The 22,929-nt window shown below is 43.2% G+C and overlaps 1 protein-coding gene across 1 annotated transcript in view; it reads right to left on the reverse strand.

The window, feature by feature from the left end:
• Positions 1-22,609, reverse strand: part of slc9a8 (solute carrier family 9 member 8) — a 112,332-nt gene extending 89,723 nt beyond the window's left edge. Inside the window, exon 1 of the mRNA XM_072240173.1 lies at positions 22,302-22,609. Within this exon, the coding sequence (XP_072096274.1) occupies positions 22,302-22,510 (209 nt within the window). The 5' untranslated portion in view covers positions 22,511-22,609. The remainder of the gene's footprint in view (positions 1-22,301) is intronic.
• Positions 22,610-22,929: the final 320 nt, after the last annotated feature.

The raw sequence follows: 22,929 nt of genomic DNA on the forward strand, positions 1-22,929 counted from the left end.
GGAAAGAAGGGGTTATCATATGAGGAACATTTGATGGCTCTTGGTCGCTGGAAATTAGAAGGATGAGGGGGGATCTCATTGAAACCTTTTGAATATTGAAAGGACTAGACAGAGTAGATGTGGAAAGGATGTTTACCATGGTGGGAGAGTCTAGGATAAGAGGGAATAGCCTCAGGACAGAGGGGTGCCCTTTGAAACAGGGATGCAGAGAAATTTCTTTAGCCAGAGGGTGGTGAATTTGTGGAATTGTTACCACGTGCAGTTGTGAAGGCCAAGTCATTGGGTGTATTTAAGGTAGAGACTGATAGTTTCTTGATTGGAAATGGCATCAAAGGTTACGGGGAGAAAGCAGGAAAATGGGGTTGAGGAGGAGAAAAAAAATGTCAGCCATGATAAAATGGCTGAGCAGACTTGATGGGCAAAATGGCCTAATTCTGCTCCTATGTCTTATAAATTAATCCACTGATTACGTGTATTGAGGGATGTGGTTTGTTAGTCAAAAGCTGCTTCTGTCATGTTAGTCAGTGATTGATTCATTTAAAGTTTATAATGCTGTTTTCCCATTGGTTGGCTTGCATGCCACAGCCCCTAGTGTCTGGTTTCAAACACATGGGTATAAAGAATAGCATGTGCGGAAGGCTTTCTCTCTTTCACTTTGTCTTGGAACTATTGGGAACTATGCTCCATGCATACTTTTAACTAAGCATGTTTGTTGAATATTAATTTCTGTAGTTTGTGTAACTTGGGAGAACTTAAATGTTTGAATTTTTTAACTGTTTGTAAATAAAGGATAAATATGATTATTCATAGTCAGTGCTTCCTGTCTTACTTACCAAACCCGTGAACCTGCTTCCATGTTATATGATGCCATAGCCTCTGAACTATGTTGGTAGAATGGCTGATAGAACAGTGCGAGCACAGCAACTTGAGCCTTAACATGGACAAGACCGAAGAGATGATTGCGGACTTTAGGAAGGGGCAGGCTGATCACTCCTCACTGCATATAGACAGCTCATCCGTGAGAAGAGTTAGGAGTACCAAGTTTCTGGATGTGCAGACAATGGACAATTTCACCTGGTATTTCAATTTGGTTAAGAAAGCACAACAGCATCTCCACTTCATGAGGAGATTGATGTGAATGAGGCTTCCAACCCCGCCCCCCCCCCCCCCCAATCACTTCAGCCAATTTTTACCGGAGCACCATCAAGGATGTCCTGACCAGTTGCATCACCATCTGGTATGTGAATTACAAGGCATCTGGCTGAAAAGCCCTACAAAGGATTGCAAGGACTGTTGAGACGTTCATCAGGGTATCTCTTCCACACATTAGAGATATTTATCAGGGAAGTGGCATAGCATTGTCAGTGATCCCTTCCACCCCGACTGACATCAATGGATCTAGGGTAGAACAGCTTCAAGTTCCTCAGCATAAACATATCCGAGCTGTGTGGTGAAAAAAGCACAACAGTATCTCTTTCACCTCAGACAGTTGAAGAAGTTTGGTACGGGTCCCCAAATCCTAAGGACTTTCTACAGGGGCACAATTGTGAGCATCCTGACTGGCTGCATCACCGTCTTTAATGGGAATGGTACTTTTCTCAATTGCAGGATGCTGCAGAGAGTGGTGCAGACAGCCCAGCTCATCTGTAGTTGTGAACTGCCCATAATTCATGACATTTACAAAGACAGGAGTGTAAGAAGGATCATTAGGGACCCAAGTCACCCCAACCTGTTTGAGCTGCTACCATCTGAGAAATGGTACCGCAGCAAAAAAGCCAGGACCAACAGGCTCCAGGACAGCTTCTTTCACCAGGCTATCAGACTAATTAATATATTAACTGTCCGGTTGTACATACTATTTAGTACAAATTACTATAAATTTAGATGGTGATGAAACAAAGACTTTTACTCATGTACGTGAAGGATGTAAGAAATAAAGTCAATTCAATCAGTTAACCGATAATTATGCTATCTGTAATGTCATATTTTGCGGAATGATCCCTTACATACCCTCCCTGGACTGAAATCTGTTCTAGGAAGGCCAAACATTAAGGAGGATCTAATTAACTAGGGCAACAAAAATGCCATTAACTTAGGATACTTTTCCCAATTACACACTACTGTGTGCATGACATCACTCATTCATTATCAGTAAGACTAGCATGAGGAAGGAATAAAACATTCAAGGTATTTGATCATACCATCTTCTTGGATACAATTGTACTTTTGACTGTAACCAGTCTTTAAAATGCAGCTTTCTTTGTATGTGATACTTTCTTCCATAGTTTTCTGCAGCTAGTTGTATACATCACATCTCAGCTTTGCCCATTCACAATTTCTAGTAATTGAAACCATTAGACATGGCTGTTGGTAGTTACTGTGTGGACAGGGGCACCAGTAAAGATAACTTCGTATCAGTTTCACAGGTAACAGTTCACATCATGTCACGTCATGACAGAAGGTAGTCAGAATATTTTGAATAAAAGTCTCTCAGTTCCTTTGATCGATCTGGAGGTGGGTTTGGCCCTCACCTCGGTGGCACCCTCTCCAGGTATGCCCTTTCACCTGTTAGCCACTGAAATGGCCCAGTTCATTTGTGTTCATTCCCATCCACTCTGCCGTTAGATGCTTGGGATAATTTCTTCTCTCTCAGCTTTAAGGTTGTGGAACTTGATGTCTCTGCCAGAACTCAGATCTCTTCTATTTTCTCAATATCTTTTTATTCTGATCGAGATAACTAATCAGCTACCTCCCAGAATTTAGCTTTCATTACGAAGTATCATTACCATTATACTTTAACACTTTACTCCTTTATTCACAACTTGCTGACATGCTCGCTTTCACATACAAAATGCTAGAGGAACTCAGCAGGCCGGGCAGCACCCATGGAAAAAAGTACAGTCGACATTTCGGGCCGAAACCTTTCGAAAGGACTTGAGAAAAAAAAAGCTGAGTCGATTTGAAAGGTGGTGGAAGGGGAGAGAGAAACACCAGGCGGTAGGTGAAACTTGGAGGGGAAGGGATGAAGCAAAGAGCTCGGAGGTTGATTGGTGAAAGAGACAGAAGGCCATAGAAGAAAGAAGGGGGGGTGGGGGGGAGGAGCACCAGAGAGAGGTAATGGGTGGGCAAGGAGATAACGAGAGAGGGAAACGGGAAATGGTGAATGGGGGGGGGGGGTTGAGGCATTACTGGAAGCTTGAGAAATTGACGCTCATGCCGTCAGGTTGGAGGCTACCCAAACGAAATATAACATTGCAACACATAATAATAAAAAATACAGATTAGAAGTATAAATTAAAAGGAAAATTAAATATGTAGTGCAAAATGAGAGGGAAGAAAATACTGAGATCGTGTTCATGGGTTCATTGTCTATTCAGAAATCTGATGGCAGAGAGGAAGAAGTTGTTACATTGAATGTGTGTCTTCAAACCCGTGTACCTCCTCCCTGATGGTAGCAATAAGAAAAGGGCATGTCCTGGGTGATGGTGCTCCTTAATGATGGATGCCACCTTTCCATCCCCAAACCGATACGTCTATCCATGGTGTCTTCCACTGTTGTGATGAGGCCACACAGGTGGTAGAGGAACAACACCTTATATTCTGTTTGGTATCCTTCAACCTGATGGCATGAACATTGATTTCTCAAATTTCCGATAATGCCACCATCCCCCTCTCCTTCCCCATTTCCCATCACCTTTTCCCTCTCTCACCTTAACTCTTTGTCTGCCCATTGACTCCCTCTGGCGCTCCTCCCCTCTTTTTCTTTCTTCCATGGCCTTCTGACTCGTTTACCTATCAACTTCCCAGCTCTTTACTTCATCTCTCCTCCTTCAGGTTTCACCTATCACCTTGTTTTCCTCTCTCCCCTTCCCCCACCTTTTAAATCTACTCATCTTTTTTTTCTCCAGAACTGCCAAAGGGTCTTGGCCTGAAATATTGAAAAAACTCTTTTCCATAGATGCTGCCTGGACTGCTGAATTCCTACAGCATTTTGTGTGTCTTGCTTTGCCATTTTTGGCCAAAAAATAACCTTCCATAGGTCATACCTGGACTTCTTGTACAGTTCTGAATCACCAGTCTTGACTTCCACAAATCTAGCCTTTAGGAGACTATGATTCTTCTGGTTCATCTACAGCTTTCGGTTCAGGTATGTCTACTGGTATGTTCTCAAAGGCACACACTCATGCATGTAGGTCTTGATGAAGTCAGTGACAACTGTGGTGAATTCATTCAGATTCAACGATGAATCCCTGAATATTGCCCAGTCCACCAACTCAAAGCAGTCCTGTAAGCTCTTCTCCACCTCCCTTGATCTTCACCACCAGAGCTGCAGTCTTTAGTCTCTGCCTATAAGCTGGAGTAGAAGTACAGCCAGGTGATTGGACTTTCCAAAGTGTAGGCATGGGATGGCACAGTAAGCGTTATTGAAGGTGGTATAACAGTGATCAAGTGTGTTGGCTCTTCTGATTCCATAGGTGATATGCCAGTGTAGTTATTCAGAGACTTCAAGCTAGCCGGTTTGATAGGGAAAGCATCAGGGTGTTCAATGTAGTGCCTGTTGATTATGATGTTCAGCTTTTCCAGTGCCTGGCACCATTGGCCTGAGGTAGAATGTACACCACTACCAGGATGATGGTGGAAATCTCCCTCGACAGATAAAATAGATGACATTTGTCCACTGGATATACCAAGGTCGGGTGAACAGAACTGCCATGTTAGTGCAATGATTGGTTAACCATGAAGAATACTCCCCCACCTCAGTCTTTAAAAGACAGTGCTGTCCTGTCTTTGCAGAGAATGGTGAAGCTATCAGGCTACAGTGCTGCATCCAAAATTGTGGGTGTGAGCCATGCCTCCATAAAGCAGAGTACACTGCAGTCTCTGAAGTCCCTTTGATACAGCAATCTTATTCTGAGGTTTTCAATTTTATTTTCCAGAGACTGTACATTTGCCAGCAGCACAGTCAGGAGTGGAGGTTTAAGGTCCCTGCGTTTCGATCATACCTGTAGTGTGTTTCCACTTCTGTTTTCTTAAAGGGGAACTGCATTTGCGATCGCAATATGCTGTCCGAGGTTCGTCAATTTTGTGTACTGATAGATTTTTTAAAAATGTCTTAAAATTATGCTGTCTACTCAGTAGACTCACTAGAGAGCATCATTTTAAGAAATTTCAAAAGTCTATTGATAATCAACATGGCTGTGACTGAGGATTTCAGGTATAGCAGTTTCCAATGGGAATACGTGATGATTCCCAATGGAGCTGCACGTAAAGAGTTCCCACTTAATGGCACCATCTTACCACAATGTTGTTGACCTGAACAGATTTAAACATGAGGTGCTACTTTTAACAATATTCACCCCTTAGACTGCTGAGGTCACAGGCTAACTAGTGGGTCCCAGATGAGCGCCAAAACATTGAGATTAAAACTGAGTCACACAGAAGCTGTAATTGAGAAATATGAAAGTCATTATTCACACAGTGACCCTCCACAAGAAAGTCCAGGAGAATCCATTTGACTGTCACTCTCCTGACACAATATCTTGTATCTCTTCAATATAAGATAATCATAAACGATTAACCCGTGTATCAATTGCCAGAATCACTTATTTAACTTCAGTATTTGGAATATACAATGCCTATAAAAAGTATTCACTCCCCTTGGGAATTTTCATGTTTTATTGCTTGACAACACTGAACCACAGTGGATTTGATTTGGCTTTTTTTTTGACACTTATCAGTAGAAAAGACACTTTCATGTCAAAGTGAAACATACAGATTGGTCTAAATTTATTACAATTATTAAAAATACAAAACTGCTCAAGCTCTGTCAGATTACATGGGAATTGTGAGTGAACAACCCTTTTCAAGTCCAGCCACAAATTCTCAATTTGATTGAGGTCTGGACTCTGACTTGGCCACTCCAAGACATTAAATTTGTTGTTTTTAAGCCATTCCTGTGCAGCTTTGGCTTTATGCTTGGGGTCACTGGCTTGCTGGAAAACAAATCTTCCCCCCAAATCCAGTTCTCTTGCAGACTGCATTAACCTTTCCTCCAGGATTTCCCTGTATTTTGCTGATTTCATTCTACCCTCGACTTTCACAAGCCTTCCAGGGCCTGCTACAGTGAAGCATCCCCACAGCATGATGCAGCCACCACCATGCTTCACGGTAGGGATGCTTTTTCCAAATACTTATGCCAAACTAGTGTTTAGTTTGATGGCCAAAAAGCTCAATTTTGGTTTCATCAGACCAATGAACCTTCTTCCAGCTGACTTCAGAGTCTCCTACATGCCTTCTGGCAAACTCTAGATGAGATTTCATATGAGTTTTTTTCTCCTTCCCCCCCCCCCCCCAAACAGTGGCTTTCTGTCACACTTTCATAAAGCTGTGACTGGCGAAGCACCCAGGTAACAGCTGTTGTATGCGCAGTCTCTCCCATCTCAGCCACTGAAGCTTATAACTCCTCCAGACTTGTTATAGGTCTCTTGGTGGCCTCCCTCACTAGTCCGCTTCTTGTACAGTCACTCAGTTTTTGAGGACAGCCTACTCTAGGCAGATTTACAGCTGTGCCATATTCTTTCCATTTCTTGATGATGGACTTAACTGTGCTCCAAGAGACATTCAGTAACTTGGGAATTTTCTTTTATCCATCCCCTGACTTGTGCTTTTCAATAATCTTTTCTCGCAGTTACTTGGAGTGCTCTTGTCTTCATGTTGTAGTTTTGCCAGGATACTGACTCACCAGCAGCCGGACCTTCCAGATACAGGTGTATTTTTACAACAATTAATTGAAGCACCTAGACTGCACAAAGGTGATCTCCATTTTACCAATTCTGTGATTTCTAAAACAAAATTGGGTGCACCAGTGATGATTTGGTGTGTCATACTGAAGGCGGTGAATACTAATACATCTATTTATTTTGAGTTTTATATTCGTAATTAAGTTTAATCACTTTGTAAAGATCTGATTTCACTTTGACACAAAAGTCTTTTTCTGTTGATCAGTGTCAAAAAATAACCATTAGTAAGTTTGCTAATGACACAAACATTGGGGGTGTTGTGGATAGTGTGGAGGGCCGTCAGAGGTTACAGTGGGACATTAATAGGATGCAAAGCTGGGCTAAGAAGTGGCAGATGTTGTTCAACCCAGATAAGCTTGAGATGGTACATTTTGGTAGATCAAATATAATGGCAGAATACAGCACTAATAGCAAGGTCTTGGCAGTGTGGAGGATCAGAGGGATCTTGGGGTTCGAGTCCATAGGACACTCAAGCTACTGCGCAGGTTGACTCTAAGAAGACATACGCTGCATCAGCCTTCATCAATCGTGGGGTTGAGTTTAAGAGCTGAGAGGTAATGTTGCAGTTATATAGGACCCTGGTCAGACCCTACTTGGAGTACTGTGCTCAATTCTGGTCGCCTCACTACAGGAAGGATGTGGAAACCATAGAAAGGGTGCAGAGGAGATTTACAAGGTTGTCGCTTGGATTGGGGAGCATGCCTTATGAGAATAGGTTGAGTGAACTCAGCCTTTTCTCCTTGGAGTGACGGAGGATGAGAGGTGACCTGATAGAGGTGTACAAGATAATGAGAGGCATCGATCATTTGGATAGACAGAGGCTTTTCCCCAGGGCTGAAATGGTTAGCACGAGAGGGCATAGTTTTAAGATGCTTGGCAGTAGGTACAGAGTAGATGCCAGGCGTAAGTTTTTATTTTACGCAGAGAGTGGTGAGTGTGTGGAATGGACTGCCATTGGCAGTAGTGGAGGCAGAAATGATAGGGTCTTTTAAGAGACTCCTAGTTTGGTACATGGAGCTCAGAAAAATAGAGGGCTATGGGTAAGCCCAGGTAGTTTTAAGTTACGGGAATGTTTGGCACGGCTTTGTGGGCCGAAGGGCCTGTATTGTGCTGTAGGTTTTCTATGTTTCTAAATGAAATCCACTGTATTTCAGTGTTGTAAAGCAATAAAACATGAAAACATCCGGGGGGGCAGGGTTGGAATACTTTGTATAGGTACTGTAGTCAGGTAAATTTACACATTTACAATGTTACATAGAATAGTACAGCACAGTACAGGCCCTTCAGCCCAAAATGTTGTGCCGACCCTCAAACGCTGCCTCCCATATAAGCCCCCACCTTAAATTCCTCCATATACCTGTCTAGTAGTCTCTTAAGCTTCACTAGTGTATCTGCCTCCACCACTGACTCAGGCAGTGCATTCCACGCACCAACCACTCTCTGAGTAAAGAACCTTCCTCTAATATCCCCCTTGAACTTCCCACCCCTTACCTTAAAACTATGTCCTCTTGTATTGAGCAGTGGTGTCGTGGGGAACAGGCGCTGGCTGTCCACTCTATCTATTCCTCTTATTAACACATCCCAACTAACTCAACCACTTTAAATTATTCAATACTAATGTCTGCTCCAAACACTCCACAGTACAAACAACAGACAACCAAAATCTACAGGCAACACACATCAAAGTTGCTGGTGAACGCAGCAGGCCAGGCAGCATTTCTAGGAAGAGGTACAGTCGACGTTTCAGGCCAAGACCCTTTGTCAGGACTAACTGAAGGAGGAGTTAGTAAGAGATTTGAAAGTGGGAGAGGGAGGGGGAGATCCAAAATGATAGGAGAAGACAGGAGGGGGAGGGATGGAGCCAAGAGCTAGACAGGTGATTGGCGAAGGGGATACGAGAGGATCATGGGACAGGAGGTCCAGGAAGAAAGACAACGGGGTGGGAGGAACCCAGAGGATGGGCAAGGGGTATAGTCAGAGGGACAGAGGGAGAAAAAGAAGCGCGAGAGAAAGAATGTGTGTATAAAAATAAATAACAGATGGGGTATGAGGGGGAGGTGGGGCATTAACTGAAGCTAGAGAAGTCGATGTCCATGCCATCAGGTTGGAGGCTACCCAGATGGAATATAAGGTGTTGTTCCTCCAACCTGAGTGTGGCTTCATCTTTACAGTAGAAGAGGCTGTGGATAGACATGTCAGAATGGGAATGGGATGTGGAATTAAAATGTGTGGCCACTGGGAGATCCTGCTTTCTCTGGCAGACAGAGCGTAGGTGTTCAGCAAAGCGGTCTCCCAGTCTGCGTCGGGTCTCACCAATATATAGAAGGCCACATCGGGAGCACCGGACGCAGTATATCACCCCAGCCGACTCACAGGTGAAGTGTTGCCTCACCTGGAAGGACTGTTTGGGGCCCTGAATGGTGGTAAGGGAGGAAGTGTAAGGGCATGTGTAGCACTTGTTCCGCTTACAAGGATAAGTGCCAAAATCTACCCTTTTGGTTACAGTGTTGAAAGATAGCGCCATGAATATACAAATACCCAGATGGCTGAGTGACAAAACAAGTTGAATTAAGTGGCATTGTGCATTTAACAATCAGCTAATGACAGGAACATCCATCTATTGTCTTTAATCTATATAATTCCAATGGGTCAGAATCAGAATGATTGGTTTCACTAGACCCAAAGTATCAGTGAGAAGTTTTAAAGGTGCAGGTTTTATTTCCTGAGGGCTCATTCACATTTTGGTTAGTCCATAATTATGCTATCCATAATTTCAAGACCTCAGAATGATCTCCAGCTATACTGATGGGTACAACACACTAGGCTAAGCTCAAACACATGTTCATTGGGCCAAAAGTTGTACCCAGGATAAACTTCTTTAGGAGAAAATAAGCAGTCTACTTTTTAAGCAACACACACAAAACGCTGGAGAAGCTCAGCAGGCCAGGCAGCATCTATGGAAAAAAAAAAGAGTACAGTCGACGCTTCAGGTTGCAACCCTGTGTCCTGACGAAGGGGTTTGGCTCGAAACGTCCACTGTACTCTTTCCATAGATGTGGCCTAGCCTGGTGAGTTCCTCCAACACCTTGTGTGTGTTGCTTGGATTTCCAGCGTCTGCAGATTTTCTCTTGTTTCTAACCACTTTTTAAATTGCTGGAAACTTAAGACACTTGGTGCTACAACACTTGTTTTCATACCTGCAAAAGCACTAGTAATCATAATTGGAATTTAATGATTTCAAAATTTATCTAATCCTAATAGATATTAAATGATAAGGTTAAGGATGGCAGGCCAGTTCAGTGCATACACATTTTAGCGAAGAACCTGAAGAAAAACACTGGTTAGACTGTCTTCTCTAAAATTTACAAAATTATTCACAAACCTATTTAAAAATACCTTAGATGTATTAGTTTACATAATGCAAGTTTTGCACTGTTATTTTTCCCATATATACTTTTTCTTATGAACTGAAATATAAAAAACTCTCAGTTTACACAATCAAACTTTTTTAACATAAATAGTTGCAAGAGTAGTTCAATGTACAAGGCTTTGCAACCAAATGCAAATGAAAATGATGTCAAAAGCCAAAATTTGCATGGTTTGAGTACACAGTCATTTTCATAGGGAACCACAATATCAGCACAATGTATCAGCAGAGTATACTCAAAGATGTTAAAATGGGATCTTTTTTTATATGTGTCAACGTTTAAAAGTAAATTTATTATCAAAGTACAGATGTTACCATAGATTGTCTTGATATTTAGTTTCTTTTAGGAATCTACAGGGAGAAATACAATAGAATTTACAAATAAACTGTACCTAAATAGACAAAAACTGTCAAACATTCCCTGCTCTGGCTCACCTTTTACATCTTCTCTTCTCACCTGCCTATCACCTCCCCATGATGCACCCTGTTCTTCCCTTTCTCCCACAGTTGACTCTCCTCTATCGATACCTTCTTCAGCCCTTTACCTTTTCCACCCATCACCTCCCAGCTTCTCACTTCAACCCCCATCCCCCACCCACCTGGTTCCACCTATGACCCTTTAGCTTGTACTCTTTCCTTGTCCTTCCCAGTCCTGAAGGGTCTCAGCCCAGAATGTCAACTCTATTCCTGTCCGTGGATCCCTGCCTGACCCATTGAGTTCCTCTATCATTTTGCACATTTCACTGAAAATACAAGTTATAAAGAATCCTTGAAAGTGAATCTATAGGTCATAGAATTATGAAAATGAATGTCAACAAAGCTGCCAGCTCTGACGGTTTCCTGTTCCACAGACGGAAGTACAGTAACAGCTGAAGAAATTGCTTATATAGATCGAACTTAATAACACAAACAAAATGCTGGTGGAACGCAAACACGAGAAAATGCTGGAAATGCTTCGGTCACTTAACAACGTGTTTTTGTTCTAAACCGGAAAACTGAGCCTTTGGGCTTACAAAATGACGGGAGATGGAGGAAGAAAATATTCCTGTCCATCGTATATTAGTGATGGAGCAGTTACTATCTATCAGACACAAAATGAATGTGTACAAATGTAAGTGAGACTGAATCTAACACAGAATCAGTATGGATTCATTAAATACAGGGGTGTGCCTTATTAATCAAAGTAGCTTATAGAATTTTTTTTCAATATAATGAATGGGGAACTAATTATAGATGTGGAATGAATTTCACATACATAGTGTGAAATTATGAATCAGTAATGTTATAAGATTCCAAACCAGGCAACTGACAAAAATAAGTGCACAGAGGCAGCGCTTCGGAGGAAGATGGCACCCAACGGTGAGTCCTTTGCTTGCATCTTTGGACGCAGCTCTATTTCTGTCTTTGATATCTTTTTTTTCTCCCCTTTCAAGGTTCTTTTGAAGACCCTGTCCTGGATTTACATACTGACTTTGGTTCTTTGTGAAAATAGGGCCTGCTTTCAACTGCTTTTTGATATGCCAAGGACGCGGCCAGGAAGATTATCGTATGCCTTCAGTGTGCTGGATTTTCAAGGCTCTGGAGGCAGGTGGATTCTAGGCCAGTACCACCACCTGATGTGTTGTGGGAGACAGAAGATCGTAAGCAGCGAGCTGGCTGCGAGCCCACAGACCCGAGCTTTGTTATGTCTCCCCACTTGCTGTGAAACGGGGACACTTCTTTTTCCATTACTCGGGGGGGGGGGGGGGAGAGAGAGAGAGAAGACAGACAGAGAGACAGAGGTATGTTGAATTACTGGGTAAACCAGTAGTCTTTGGGGTACTGCAAGTCTGTGTCTTTATTGATGCTTTGCTGTACACTCGAGTGCTTGGTGGGAGGGTGGTCATTGCTTTGCTGCACGCTTGATTGCTCGGTGGAGAGGGCCGATGCTTTTTTGTTGGTGCGGCTCATTGCCTTGCTGCTGCTTGTGTGTGGGGGGGTGGTTTGGGGTTCTAATATTTAACTGTCATTCATTCTTTGGGGCACTCTGTTTTCGTGGATGTTTGCAAAGAAAAAGAATTTCAGGATGTATATTGTACACACTTCTCTGACATTAAATGTACCCATTGAAGACAATTGAATACAACTTATACATTTTGTTTTAAATGGTAAGACAGTGGAAGGAGTAGAATGACTGAAATTTAACATGCAAATTCAGTATCGAAAGACTGGGAACGAACAACTGAGACATAATGCTCCGATTATATTGGGCCCTGCTAAGGCAGTATCTGGAACAGCATGCACAGTTGTGACAACCCTACAATATTGGAAATAGAGTGAAGGCTAACCTGGGCAATTCCAGTGAAAGGAGTTTTGTCCTATGAAGAGATACTACACTGCTGAGGATTGTTCACAGAGGTGAAGGTAACCTCAACTTCTTATTGTGCCAAATTGGAAAGGAGTTTCACACACTAAAAAAACAGTAGGCCATAGTTATTTGCTTCTGCTACTTCCTGTACTTTCTCAAGGCTTGAAGAATGAAAGGTGACTTTACTGTACCAAATCTTCAAGGACTTGATAGAGCAGAAAACGAAAAGATGTTCTCCATGGATGGAGCAACACAAGTTTCAAGTGGTTGTTTATTCAGAAAAAGAGATGAGAAGGAATTTCTACACCCAGAAAGTATTGGGAGTATTGTAGGACTGCACAGACTCACATATTAATTACAAATACAGATGAATTTATCTTTAGACATTAAAAGCAATTGAATTAAATTGACTTTATATCTTACATCCTTCACATACATGAGTAAAAATCCTTACATTACGTATCCATCTAAATGTGCAATGTGTAATTTATAGTATTTATAACAAATAATGTTTAAGGCATCCGTTAGTCTTGCGAGACCATGGATCTGCGCCTGGAAAGTCTTCACTCTCCAGGGCGCAGGTCTGGGCAAGGTTGTATGGAAGACCAGCAGTTGCCCATGCAGCAAGTCTCCCCCCTCCACGACACCGATGTTGTCCAAGGGAATGGCAAGGGCCGATACAGCTTGGCACCAGTGTTGTCGCAGAGCACTGTGTGGTTAAGTGCCTTGCTCAAGGACACAACACACTGCCTCGTCTGGGGCTCAAACTCACGACCTTCAGGTCACTAGTCCAATGCCTTAACCACTTGGCCACGTGCCCACATGTACAAGAGGACAATCGATATAACATAGAAATACAGTTTTGTCAGCATGAATTAAGCAGCCTGATGGCCTGGTGGAAGAAGCTGCTCTGGAGCCTGCTGGTCCTGGCTTTTATGCTGCGGTACTATTTCCTGGATGGTAGCAGCTGGAACAGTTTGTGGTTGGGGCGACTCGGGCCCCCAATGATCCTTCAGGTCCTTTTTAGACATCTGTCTTTGTAAATGCCCTGAATAGTGGGAAGTTCACATCTACAGATGCACTGGGCTGTCTGCACCACTCTCTGCTTGAGCCCTATGATTGAGAAAAGTACCATTCCCCCACCAGACAGTGATGCAGCCAGTCAGGATGCTCTCAGCTGTGCCCCTATAGAAAGTCCTTAGGATTTGGGGCACCTTACCAAAACTCTTCAACCATCTTGAGGTGAAAGAGGTGCTGTGGTGCCTTTTTCACCACACAGCCAGTATGTACAGACCATATGAGATCCTTGGTGATGTTTATTTCAAGGAACTTAAAGCTGTTCACTCTCTCAACCCCAGATCCATTGATGTCCATTGCGACTGGCTTGTCTCTATTCCTCCTGTAGTCCACAACCAGCTCCTTCGTTTTTGCGACATTGAGGGAGAGGTTGTTTTCTTGACACAACAGTGTCAGGGTGATGACTCCTTCTCTGTAGGCTGCCTCCTTATTATTTCAGATTAGGCCAATCAATGTAGTGTCATCAGCAAATTTAATTAGCAGATTGGAGCTGTGGGTGGCAACACAGTCATGGGTACACAGAGAGTAAAGAAGGAGGCTTGAGGGGCACCTTTGTTCACAGGCAGAGGGGCAGAGGTGAGGGAGCCCACTTTTACCACCTGCTGGCGATCTGACAGGTAGTCCAGGATCCAACTACACAAGGCATTAGACTTCAGTTTCATGCCACAAAATGCTGTCAAGGTTAAATTCAGCCCATTCATACTAAATGACATGTGCAAGGAGCTGAATGACCTACTCCTGCTTCCTATGTGGTTATCACAAGCTGCTTCACAGTTAATGCTTTAAGTGGAACCTGTAATTCAGTAAAGGAAGCAAGAGAAATACCGAGGAACATGAAGGGAATTGCCACATTCAGGGCCTTGGAAGATGAGTACCATGTCTACTCAACGGAACAGCAATTTAATTTTAGGTGAAGAGAGGTGATAATTAGAAAAGTGTACATAATTTGAAGGGCCATTAGAGTGAAGGGAATCAGAAAGAGAGAGGAGCACAAGCATGTAGGATTTGAAAACAATTTTGCTTAGAATAGAGCCATATGGATCAGGCGATGGAAGGGTTTGAGTTATTGCAACTTAGGACAAATGATTGGACATTTGAATAGCAAAATGAAGGAAGCCTATCTTGACTGTGGTAGAATAGTTAAATCTAGAATGACAAAGAGAGTTTAAACAGCAGATGAGACTATTCAGAATGAGAGTCAACAATACAAACACAAAAAAGTCTCCAGATGCTGGAAACCCAAAGCAACATACACAGAATGCTGGAGGAACTCAACAGGTCAGGCATCTATGGAAATGAATGAACAGTCAACCCTTCTTCAGGTCTGAGAAGGAAGGAGGAGATGCCAGAATAAAAAGGTGGGGGAGGGGAAGGAGGCTAGCTGGAAGATGACAGGTAAAGCCAGTTCAGTGGGAGACCATGGACTGACATGTTGGAATGGGAATGGGAATGTCTGGCCAATGGGAAGTTCCACTTTTGGCAGATGAAATGGATATACTCGAAAAAGCGGTTCCCCAATTTACAACTGATCTCACCAACGTAGAGGAGGCGACACCTCCAACGTTGTACTCAACAGATGACCCAAGCAGATTCGCAGGTGAAGTTTTGCCTCCCCTGGAAGAACTGCTTGGAGGCCTGTTTAGTGAGGGGGAAAGAGCAAGAGGTGTATGGGCAGAACGCTTTCATGAATAAGTGCCGGGAGGGAGATTACTGGAGAGGAAAGAATGGACCAATGGGCAAGGGAATCTCAGAGGGACCAATCCCTGCAGAAAGCTGAGGTGGGGGGGGGGGGGGAAGGTGGGGAAGAGGTAAAGCTATGTTTAGTGGTAGGATCTCTTTGGAGATGGTGGAAGTTGCAGAGGATGATGTGGAGGCTGATGGGGTCACAGGCAAGGACAAGAGGAAACTATAGAGGTGGAATTAATAAATTAGAAATTCCACCTTGTGAACACCCGCAAGGAAATGAATCTCAGGGTGAAATATGGTGGCATATATGTACTTTGATAATAAATTTACTTTGAACTTTGATCTTGGTGATTATGTGGATACATGAACTGAAGTTCAAATTGGAGTCAAATGCCAATGTTAAGACAAATGCCAGAAGGATGAAGCTGTTGGTATGTAGGTAGATGCTGCATGTAGAGCGACAGTGAGGAAGGATAGGCAGCTGATAGGGCAAAATTACATTCAATGGGATGGGTTAAACTGTGTCTATTTTAATGCAAGATGTATCAGGAACAAGGGCGATGAACACAAGAGCCTGGATGTGGCCATTATAGAGACCTGGCTGTCACAAGGGTAGCAAAGGTTGCTGAATGTTCCAGGGTTTAGACGTTTTGAAAGGGACAGGGAGGGAAGTAAAAGCGGTGGGGAGTGGCATTGCTAATCAGGGACCGTTCACAGCAGCAGAAAGGGAGGATATTGTGAAGAGATTGTCTATTGAGTCAGTCTGGGTGGAAGTGAGAAACAAGAATGGAGCAATCATTCTATTGGGAACATACTACAGACTCCCAATAGCAAGAGACACTGAGGAACACATAAGGAGACACATTCTGGAAATGTGCAAAAAACCTGTTGTCACGGGTGACTTGCAACTTCCCCAATACTGATTGGTACCTCCTTAGAGCAAAAGTTTTACTTGGGACAAAATTTGTTCAGTATGTCCAGGAACGATTCCTAACACAATAGGTGGACAGACTGAATAGAGGAGTGGCGATACTGGAGCTGGTGCTGGGCAATGATCCAGAGCAGCTGTCAGACCTCTCAGTTGGTGAGCATTTCAGAGCCAGTGACCACAACTCCCTGACCTTTACCACAGCTTTGAACAGGTGATAAGGCAAAGACTTTAATTGGGGGAGGGGAATTTATGATGTTATTAGGCAGGAATTTGGGAGCATAAATTAGGAATGGATGTACTCAGGGAAACACACATTGGAAACGTGGATGTTGTTTAGGGAGCACTTGCATGGGGTTATGAATAGGTTTGTACTGTTGAGGCAGGGAAAGGACGATAGAGTGAAGGAACTATGGCTGACAAGTACTGTGAAATATTTTGTCAAGGGGAAGAAAGAAGTTTATTTAAAGGCTTAGGAAGCAAGGATCACATGGGGCTAAAGAGAGTTACAAGTTAGCCAGGAAGGAGCTGAAGAATGGACTTAGGAGAGCTAGAAGGAGAATGAGGACACATTGGAGAGCAGGTTTAAGGAAAAGCCCGATACTTCCTACACATATGTGAAGAACAGGAGGATGTCTAGAGTGAAGAGAAGACCTATCAGGGACAGAAGAGAAAACATGTGCCTGGAGCCCAAAGAGACAGGGGTAGTGCTTAATGAATATTTCACTTCAGTAATCATGAGTGAGTGGGATCTTGATGTTTGCGAGGACCACGTAAAACAGGCTGATATGCAAGAACATGTCAACATTAAGAAAGATGATGTGCTGAAACTTTTGAAAAACTTTAGGGCAGAGAAATCCCAGGAGCCAGATGGAATATATCACAGGTTACTATGGGAAGCAAAGGAAAGGAAAGCCTTGCCTTTGGAGATTATCTTTGCGTCCACACTGACCACAGGAGTAGTACCAGATTATTGGAGGGTAGGAAGTGTTATCCAAGCTCTCTTTGTTTAAGAAAGGTAGGGATAATCCTGGAAATTATAAACCAGTGAATCTTACTTCAGTCAATGCACATCAAAGTTGCTGGTGAACGCAGCAGGCCAGGCAGCATCTCTAGGAAGAGGTACAGTCGACGTTTCAGGCCAAGACCCTTCGTCGTGTTTGCGAATCTTACTTCAGTGGTGGGCAAATTACTGGAGAAGATTCTTTGAGACAGGATCTATGAGCATTTAGAGAAACACAGTCTGATTAAAGACAGTCAGTATGGCTTTGTCAGGGCTGGTCATTACTCACAAGCCTGATTAAATTCTTTGAGGATGTGACAAAGCATATTGATGAAGGTAGAGCAGTGGATATGGATCTTAGTAAGGTGTTTGACAAAGTTTCCCATGATAAGAGGATACAAGAAAACTTGGCTGTGTGGATTCAGAATTGGCTTGCCCATGGAGGGCAGAGATTGGCTGTAGACTGGGACATTGACAGGATGCAGAACTGGGCTGGGATGTGGTAGATGAAGCTCAACTCAGAAGAGTGACTCACTTCGGAAGGTTGAATTTCAAAGCAGAATACAAGGTATGATTCTGGGCAATGTGGAGGAACAGTGTGATCTTGGGGTCCACATCCATAGGTCCCTTAAAACTGCAGCACAAGTTGATAGGGTGGTTAAGAAGGCATATGGTGTGTTGGCCTTCACTAGTTAGGGGATTGAGTCCAAATGCCGCGAGGTCACATGGCCGCTCTATAAAACCCTAGTCAGACTACACTTGGAATATTGTGTTCAGTTCTGGTCACCTTCCTTATAGGATCACAACCTGGTACTCCAGCTGCAGTGCTGTCGACAAAAAAACCTTGCAGAGGGTGGTTAGGGGAGCAGAGAAGGTTACTGGGGTCTCCCTACCTTCTGTCCAAGACCTCTTTCAGAGTCGATGCCTCCAGAAGATATCATTAAAGACCCCTCACACCCTCTCCATGAACTGTTTGTTCTTCTGCCATCAGGCAAACGTTACAGGAGCATCAAAACTAAAACCACAAGACTACTAAACAGCTTCCTCCCACAGGCAGGCAGACTGCTAAATAGCTGCTCCACCGACTCTGCTTTGGACACTTTTATCTTGCACTGGACACTTATAACTTGATTTTAACTGACATGTGGCTGTTGTGTTTTACTATTTATTGTTATGTTTATTATTTAGTGTTGTGTTTGTTATGTTATGATTGCACTGCTCCTGGGAAACGCTGTCTCATTCTTCCCTGCAGAGCTGATGTACGGTTAGAATGACAATAAAGTTTTTTGAATCTTTGAAGAATGTAGAAGCATTAGAGAGGGTGCAGAGGTGATTTATTAGGATGCTGCCTGGATTAGCGAGCATGTCTTATGAGGATAGGTTGAGCAAGCTAGGATTTTCTCTCTGGAGTGAAGGAGGAGAAGAGGCATTAAGAAATTACATTAGGGGCATTAATGATGATAGGCATGTGGATGATAGAAAAATGAAGGGCTAAGTAAGAGAGAAGGGTTATATTGATCTTACAGTAGGCAAAAAGATCAGTAGAGTATTGTGAACCAAAGGGCCTGTATTGCACTGTAGTGTTCTATGTTTTATAAATCTGATTAAGGTTACAGTTAGAACAGTTACAATTTTATTAAATGTTGTAGTAGGCTTGGAGTTTTGAGTGGTCCACTGTTGCTCATAATTAGCACATTCAGTTGTCAACTCGGAACAATAAGGCATCAAGAGCAGTGAGCATCCTTACAAAGAAGAACTTTAGATACAAATTACATCCTTATATCCAACCTACAGCGAGGGAAGGGTGTGCCAGAGAAGATGCTTAAACATGTGCACAGTCAGAAGCCATCTTCCAAGACATTGCTGACTCATGAGGGTTTTGTAAGAACTGATCTTGGTACATTAACCTGCTGGCTGCACTTCCTAACACTAACCTCCAACATGAAAACTTCACATTGAGCAAAGACTATTGGCAGCCATTTCTCAATGAAGGCATGCAGCAAAGATCATATTTCACTCTAATCCAGAATCACTGAGCCATCCAAAAAAAATCTCAAAGCAGGCACAAAGCTCAGTCTACTGTGGAGTAGGGATCCTTGCCTAAAGCCATACTTGAAACATCTACAAAAGAAACTTCAAAGAATTTGAGACACACCATCAATTTTGTGTCCTCAAATTACACCAAATACTCTGGTACATTTAAGCAAACCAAGGTAAGTGTCCTCTCCAGACCAGCATTTTTATATAGTTGGCTCAGATAAACATTGTCATGCCTGTTGTTACGTAAATGGCAACAATGAATATCAATCGAGACAGGTTATATAAAAATAACCAAACATTTATTAAACACCGATAAATGATAAGGGAAAAATAACAAACAAAAACTTTAACCGGAAGTTAACAGATATGTAGCTGTTCACCAACTCGCCACTCGGCTCTGGTTCTTAAAGCGTTAAATGTGAAAACCGTTCTTAAAGCGATACAGTCAGATATAGTTCTTAAAGCGATAACTTCGAAAGTCCAACAGATTTACACGTTCAATTGGGAGAGACTTCTCTGGAGAAGGATTTCTTCACCGACGCAACTTTACTGCTGGTTCTGTCCACAGGATTCACGATGCCGAAAATAAACAGTTTAAAACAACTGACCTTAAATTCCTTTAGAGAGAGAGAGAGAGAGCACCTTTTTGCACGAACTCCTTGCTCTTTCTGGCAAGAGTTATCTCGATGCAGGTACTCCACTAATGAAGACTCAATAAGGTCGATTCTTTATTAAACTGCCAAACAATGGGGACTTCTCTCGATCCTTCGATAAATTCTTCACTCTCCCTTCAACTGTTGGAATTGAGTAAATTGGCACATCCAGCCACAAATTTCCAGTCCAAATAATATGGAATCTTCCAACAGAACGCACAACAGTTTTAACAATGAAACCGCGTCACAAAAACAAACACGCAACAGAAACAGAGGCACAGCACGTTCTACCTGGAAATCTACAAACTCAAAAACCCTACTGCGTCACCTGAGTCGACCCTTATATAGTCACGGGGGCACATATCATCACGTGACCTCACATCGGCAGGAAAATCACATCAGGTGACCTCCAAAAGACCGTTACATCATTCTCACTAAAAAACAGATCTCCTTGAGCATGTAACACTGTCACCATACATCCAAAACAGATCCTATCATCCAAACTCAACCACTGCCAGGAAGCGCCAGGAGCGATAGAAGCATCACTCTGAGGGTGTTGCCAAAGCTTCCTTGAAATTACATAACTTCTCAATCAATTAGTGCCATTCATTTCCAAATAAAAAGGCACATTTTTCTACTTTCTTACTTTGTTGGCTATTCATTGATTTTGATTCATGACTATCCATTGAATAAAATAAAATCTGCGTAAAACTTTATCACATAGCTCAAGGATTTTGCTGGGCTTCCATATATCTTCAAGAAAAGAGGACACAGAGAAAATCCAGCAAAAATAGTATTATCCATTGACTTATCAAACATTTTATTTCCACTTGTCTTGTAAGCCACCTAAGTGGAAGCAAGTAATCTTCAACCTTAAAAGACAGCCTATGATCATGGATAGAAATGACAAGTCAAGAAACAAATATCTAGGTGAAACAAGTAATCAATCTTCACTCATAAGAGAAAAACAATCAAAAACTATAACGGATTGTTGGACCTTAAGAAGATAGGAATAAAATAATACGCAAAACGTTGCACTCTAACATCTTCCCCCCCCCCCCCCGCTTTCCACAGGGATCGCTCCGTACGCAACTCCCTTGTCCATTCGTCCCCCCCATCCCTCCCCACTGATCTCCCTCCCGGCACTTATCCTTGTAAGCGGAACAAGTGCTACACATGCCTTTACACTTCCTCCCTTACCACCATTCAGGGCCCCAAACAGTCCTTCCAGGTGAGGCGACACTTCACCTGTGAGTCGGCTGGGGTGATACACTGCGTCCGGTGCTCCCGATGCGGCCTTCTATATACTGGCGAGACTCAACGCAGACTGGGAGATCGTTTCGCTGAACACCTACGCTCTGTCCGCCAGAGAAAGCAGGATCTCCCAGTAGCCACACATTTTAATTCCACGCCCCATTCCCATATGTCTATCCATGGCCTCCTCTACTGTAAAGATGAAGCCACACTCAGGTTGAAGGAACAACACCCTATATTCCATCTAGGTAGCCTCCAACTCGATAGCATGAACATTGACTTCTCAAACTTCCGCTGATGCCCCACCTCCCCCTCGTACCCCATCTATTATTTATTTATATACACACATTCTTTTTCTCTCTCCTTTTTCTCCCTCTGTCCCTCTGGCTATACCCCTTGCCCATCCTCTGGGTTTCCCCCCTCCCCCTTTTTTTACTCCCTAGGCCTCCTGTCCCATGATCCTCTGATATCCCTTTTGCCAATCACCTGGCCAGCTCTTGGCTCCATCCCTCCCCCTCCTGTCTTCTCCTATTTTGGATCTCTCCCTCCCCCTCCCACTTTCAAATCTCTTACTAGCTCTTCTTTCAGTTTGTCCTGATGAAGGGTCTCAGCCCGAAAAGTCGACTGTACCTCTTCCTAGAGATGCTACCTGGCCTGCTGCGTTCACCAGCAACTTTGATGTGTGTTACTCTAATCCTCAATATGTTTGTGTTAGACAAGAAAATTCCCAGTTAAGTTCATGGTTTTAGATTGACTGTGTTTCTGCATGCACAGCAAGCAGTTAGCTTAGTCTACAATTCCGCACTCTTATTAAGTATGAACCATTATACATCACCCAAAGTTCTTAACATTAAAACAAATCAATCATTTGAGCCTTTAGGTTAACAGAGGAAAGAAACCATGCAAATTGGAGAGTGGTGCTGGAATTGGGTTGTGCAAATAGTCCTTAGACCGCACTATTTAGTCAGGAAAACAGACACTTTGCATTACAAACTGTGAATAGACAGTTACACTTCAATAGGTTAAGAAGTATTCCTCTGCATTACCCGTCCTCCAAAACGTTTCTGAAAACAGCTGTTCACTCACCTGTCTGGTCCTCCCAGTGATGTGTTACTTCCATCTTCTGCAGACTCACCGTTATCAGCACCCACGACCAGGGCCGCCGGTGGTAGAGAAGGTGCTCCGTTCTCGGTCACCCTCTTAAGCTTTTCGCAAAGGATGCAGTAAGACATCAACAACAGGGTGAACGCCGCAGTGTTGGGATATAACCTCCCCACAAAAGTACTAGGAAACATCCTCCCCTCCCCACTTTAATTACTCTGAGAATGAAGGAAACTTCACTCTCCCCTTATACAAAGCACCGCTGTCGCACAAACTCCTCACTTCCGGCTTCGTAGCTGTTTACCCGCACGGCATTCTGGGGGATATAGACACACCAGAGAGTCTGCTGATGCTGGAAATCTTGAGCAACACGCGCAAACTGCGGAAGGAATTTAGCAGATCAGGCAGCATCCATGGAGAGGGAGAACTGTCACCTTTTTGGGCCGAGACCCTTCATCAGGACTCAGGACTGGGGGATATAGCCCTCCATTGTCCAGTAGACTACAAGTCCCAATGCACACCGGGACACGTAGATCACGACCTGCATAATTCATACCGGAATGACGTGATCTGTGTTGGGGGGGGGGTGCAAAGCTCTGTCCTTTAATTCCCG

The sequence above is a fragment of the Mobula birostris genome, chromosome 2, assembly GCF_030028105.1.
Source record: "Mobula birostris isolate sMobBir1 chromosome 2, sMobBir1.hap1, whole genome shotgun sequence".
NCBI classification, from domain to species: domain Eukaryota; kingdom Metazoa; phylum Chordata; class Chondrichthyes; order Myliobatiformes; family Myliobatidae; genus Mobula; species Mobula birostris.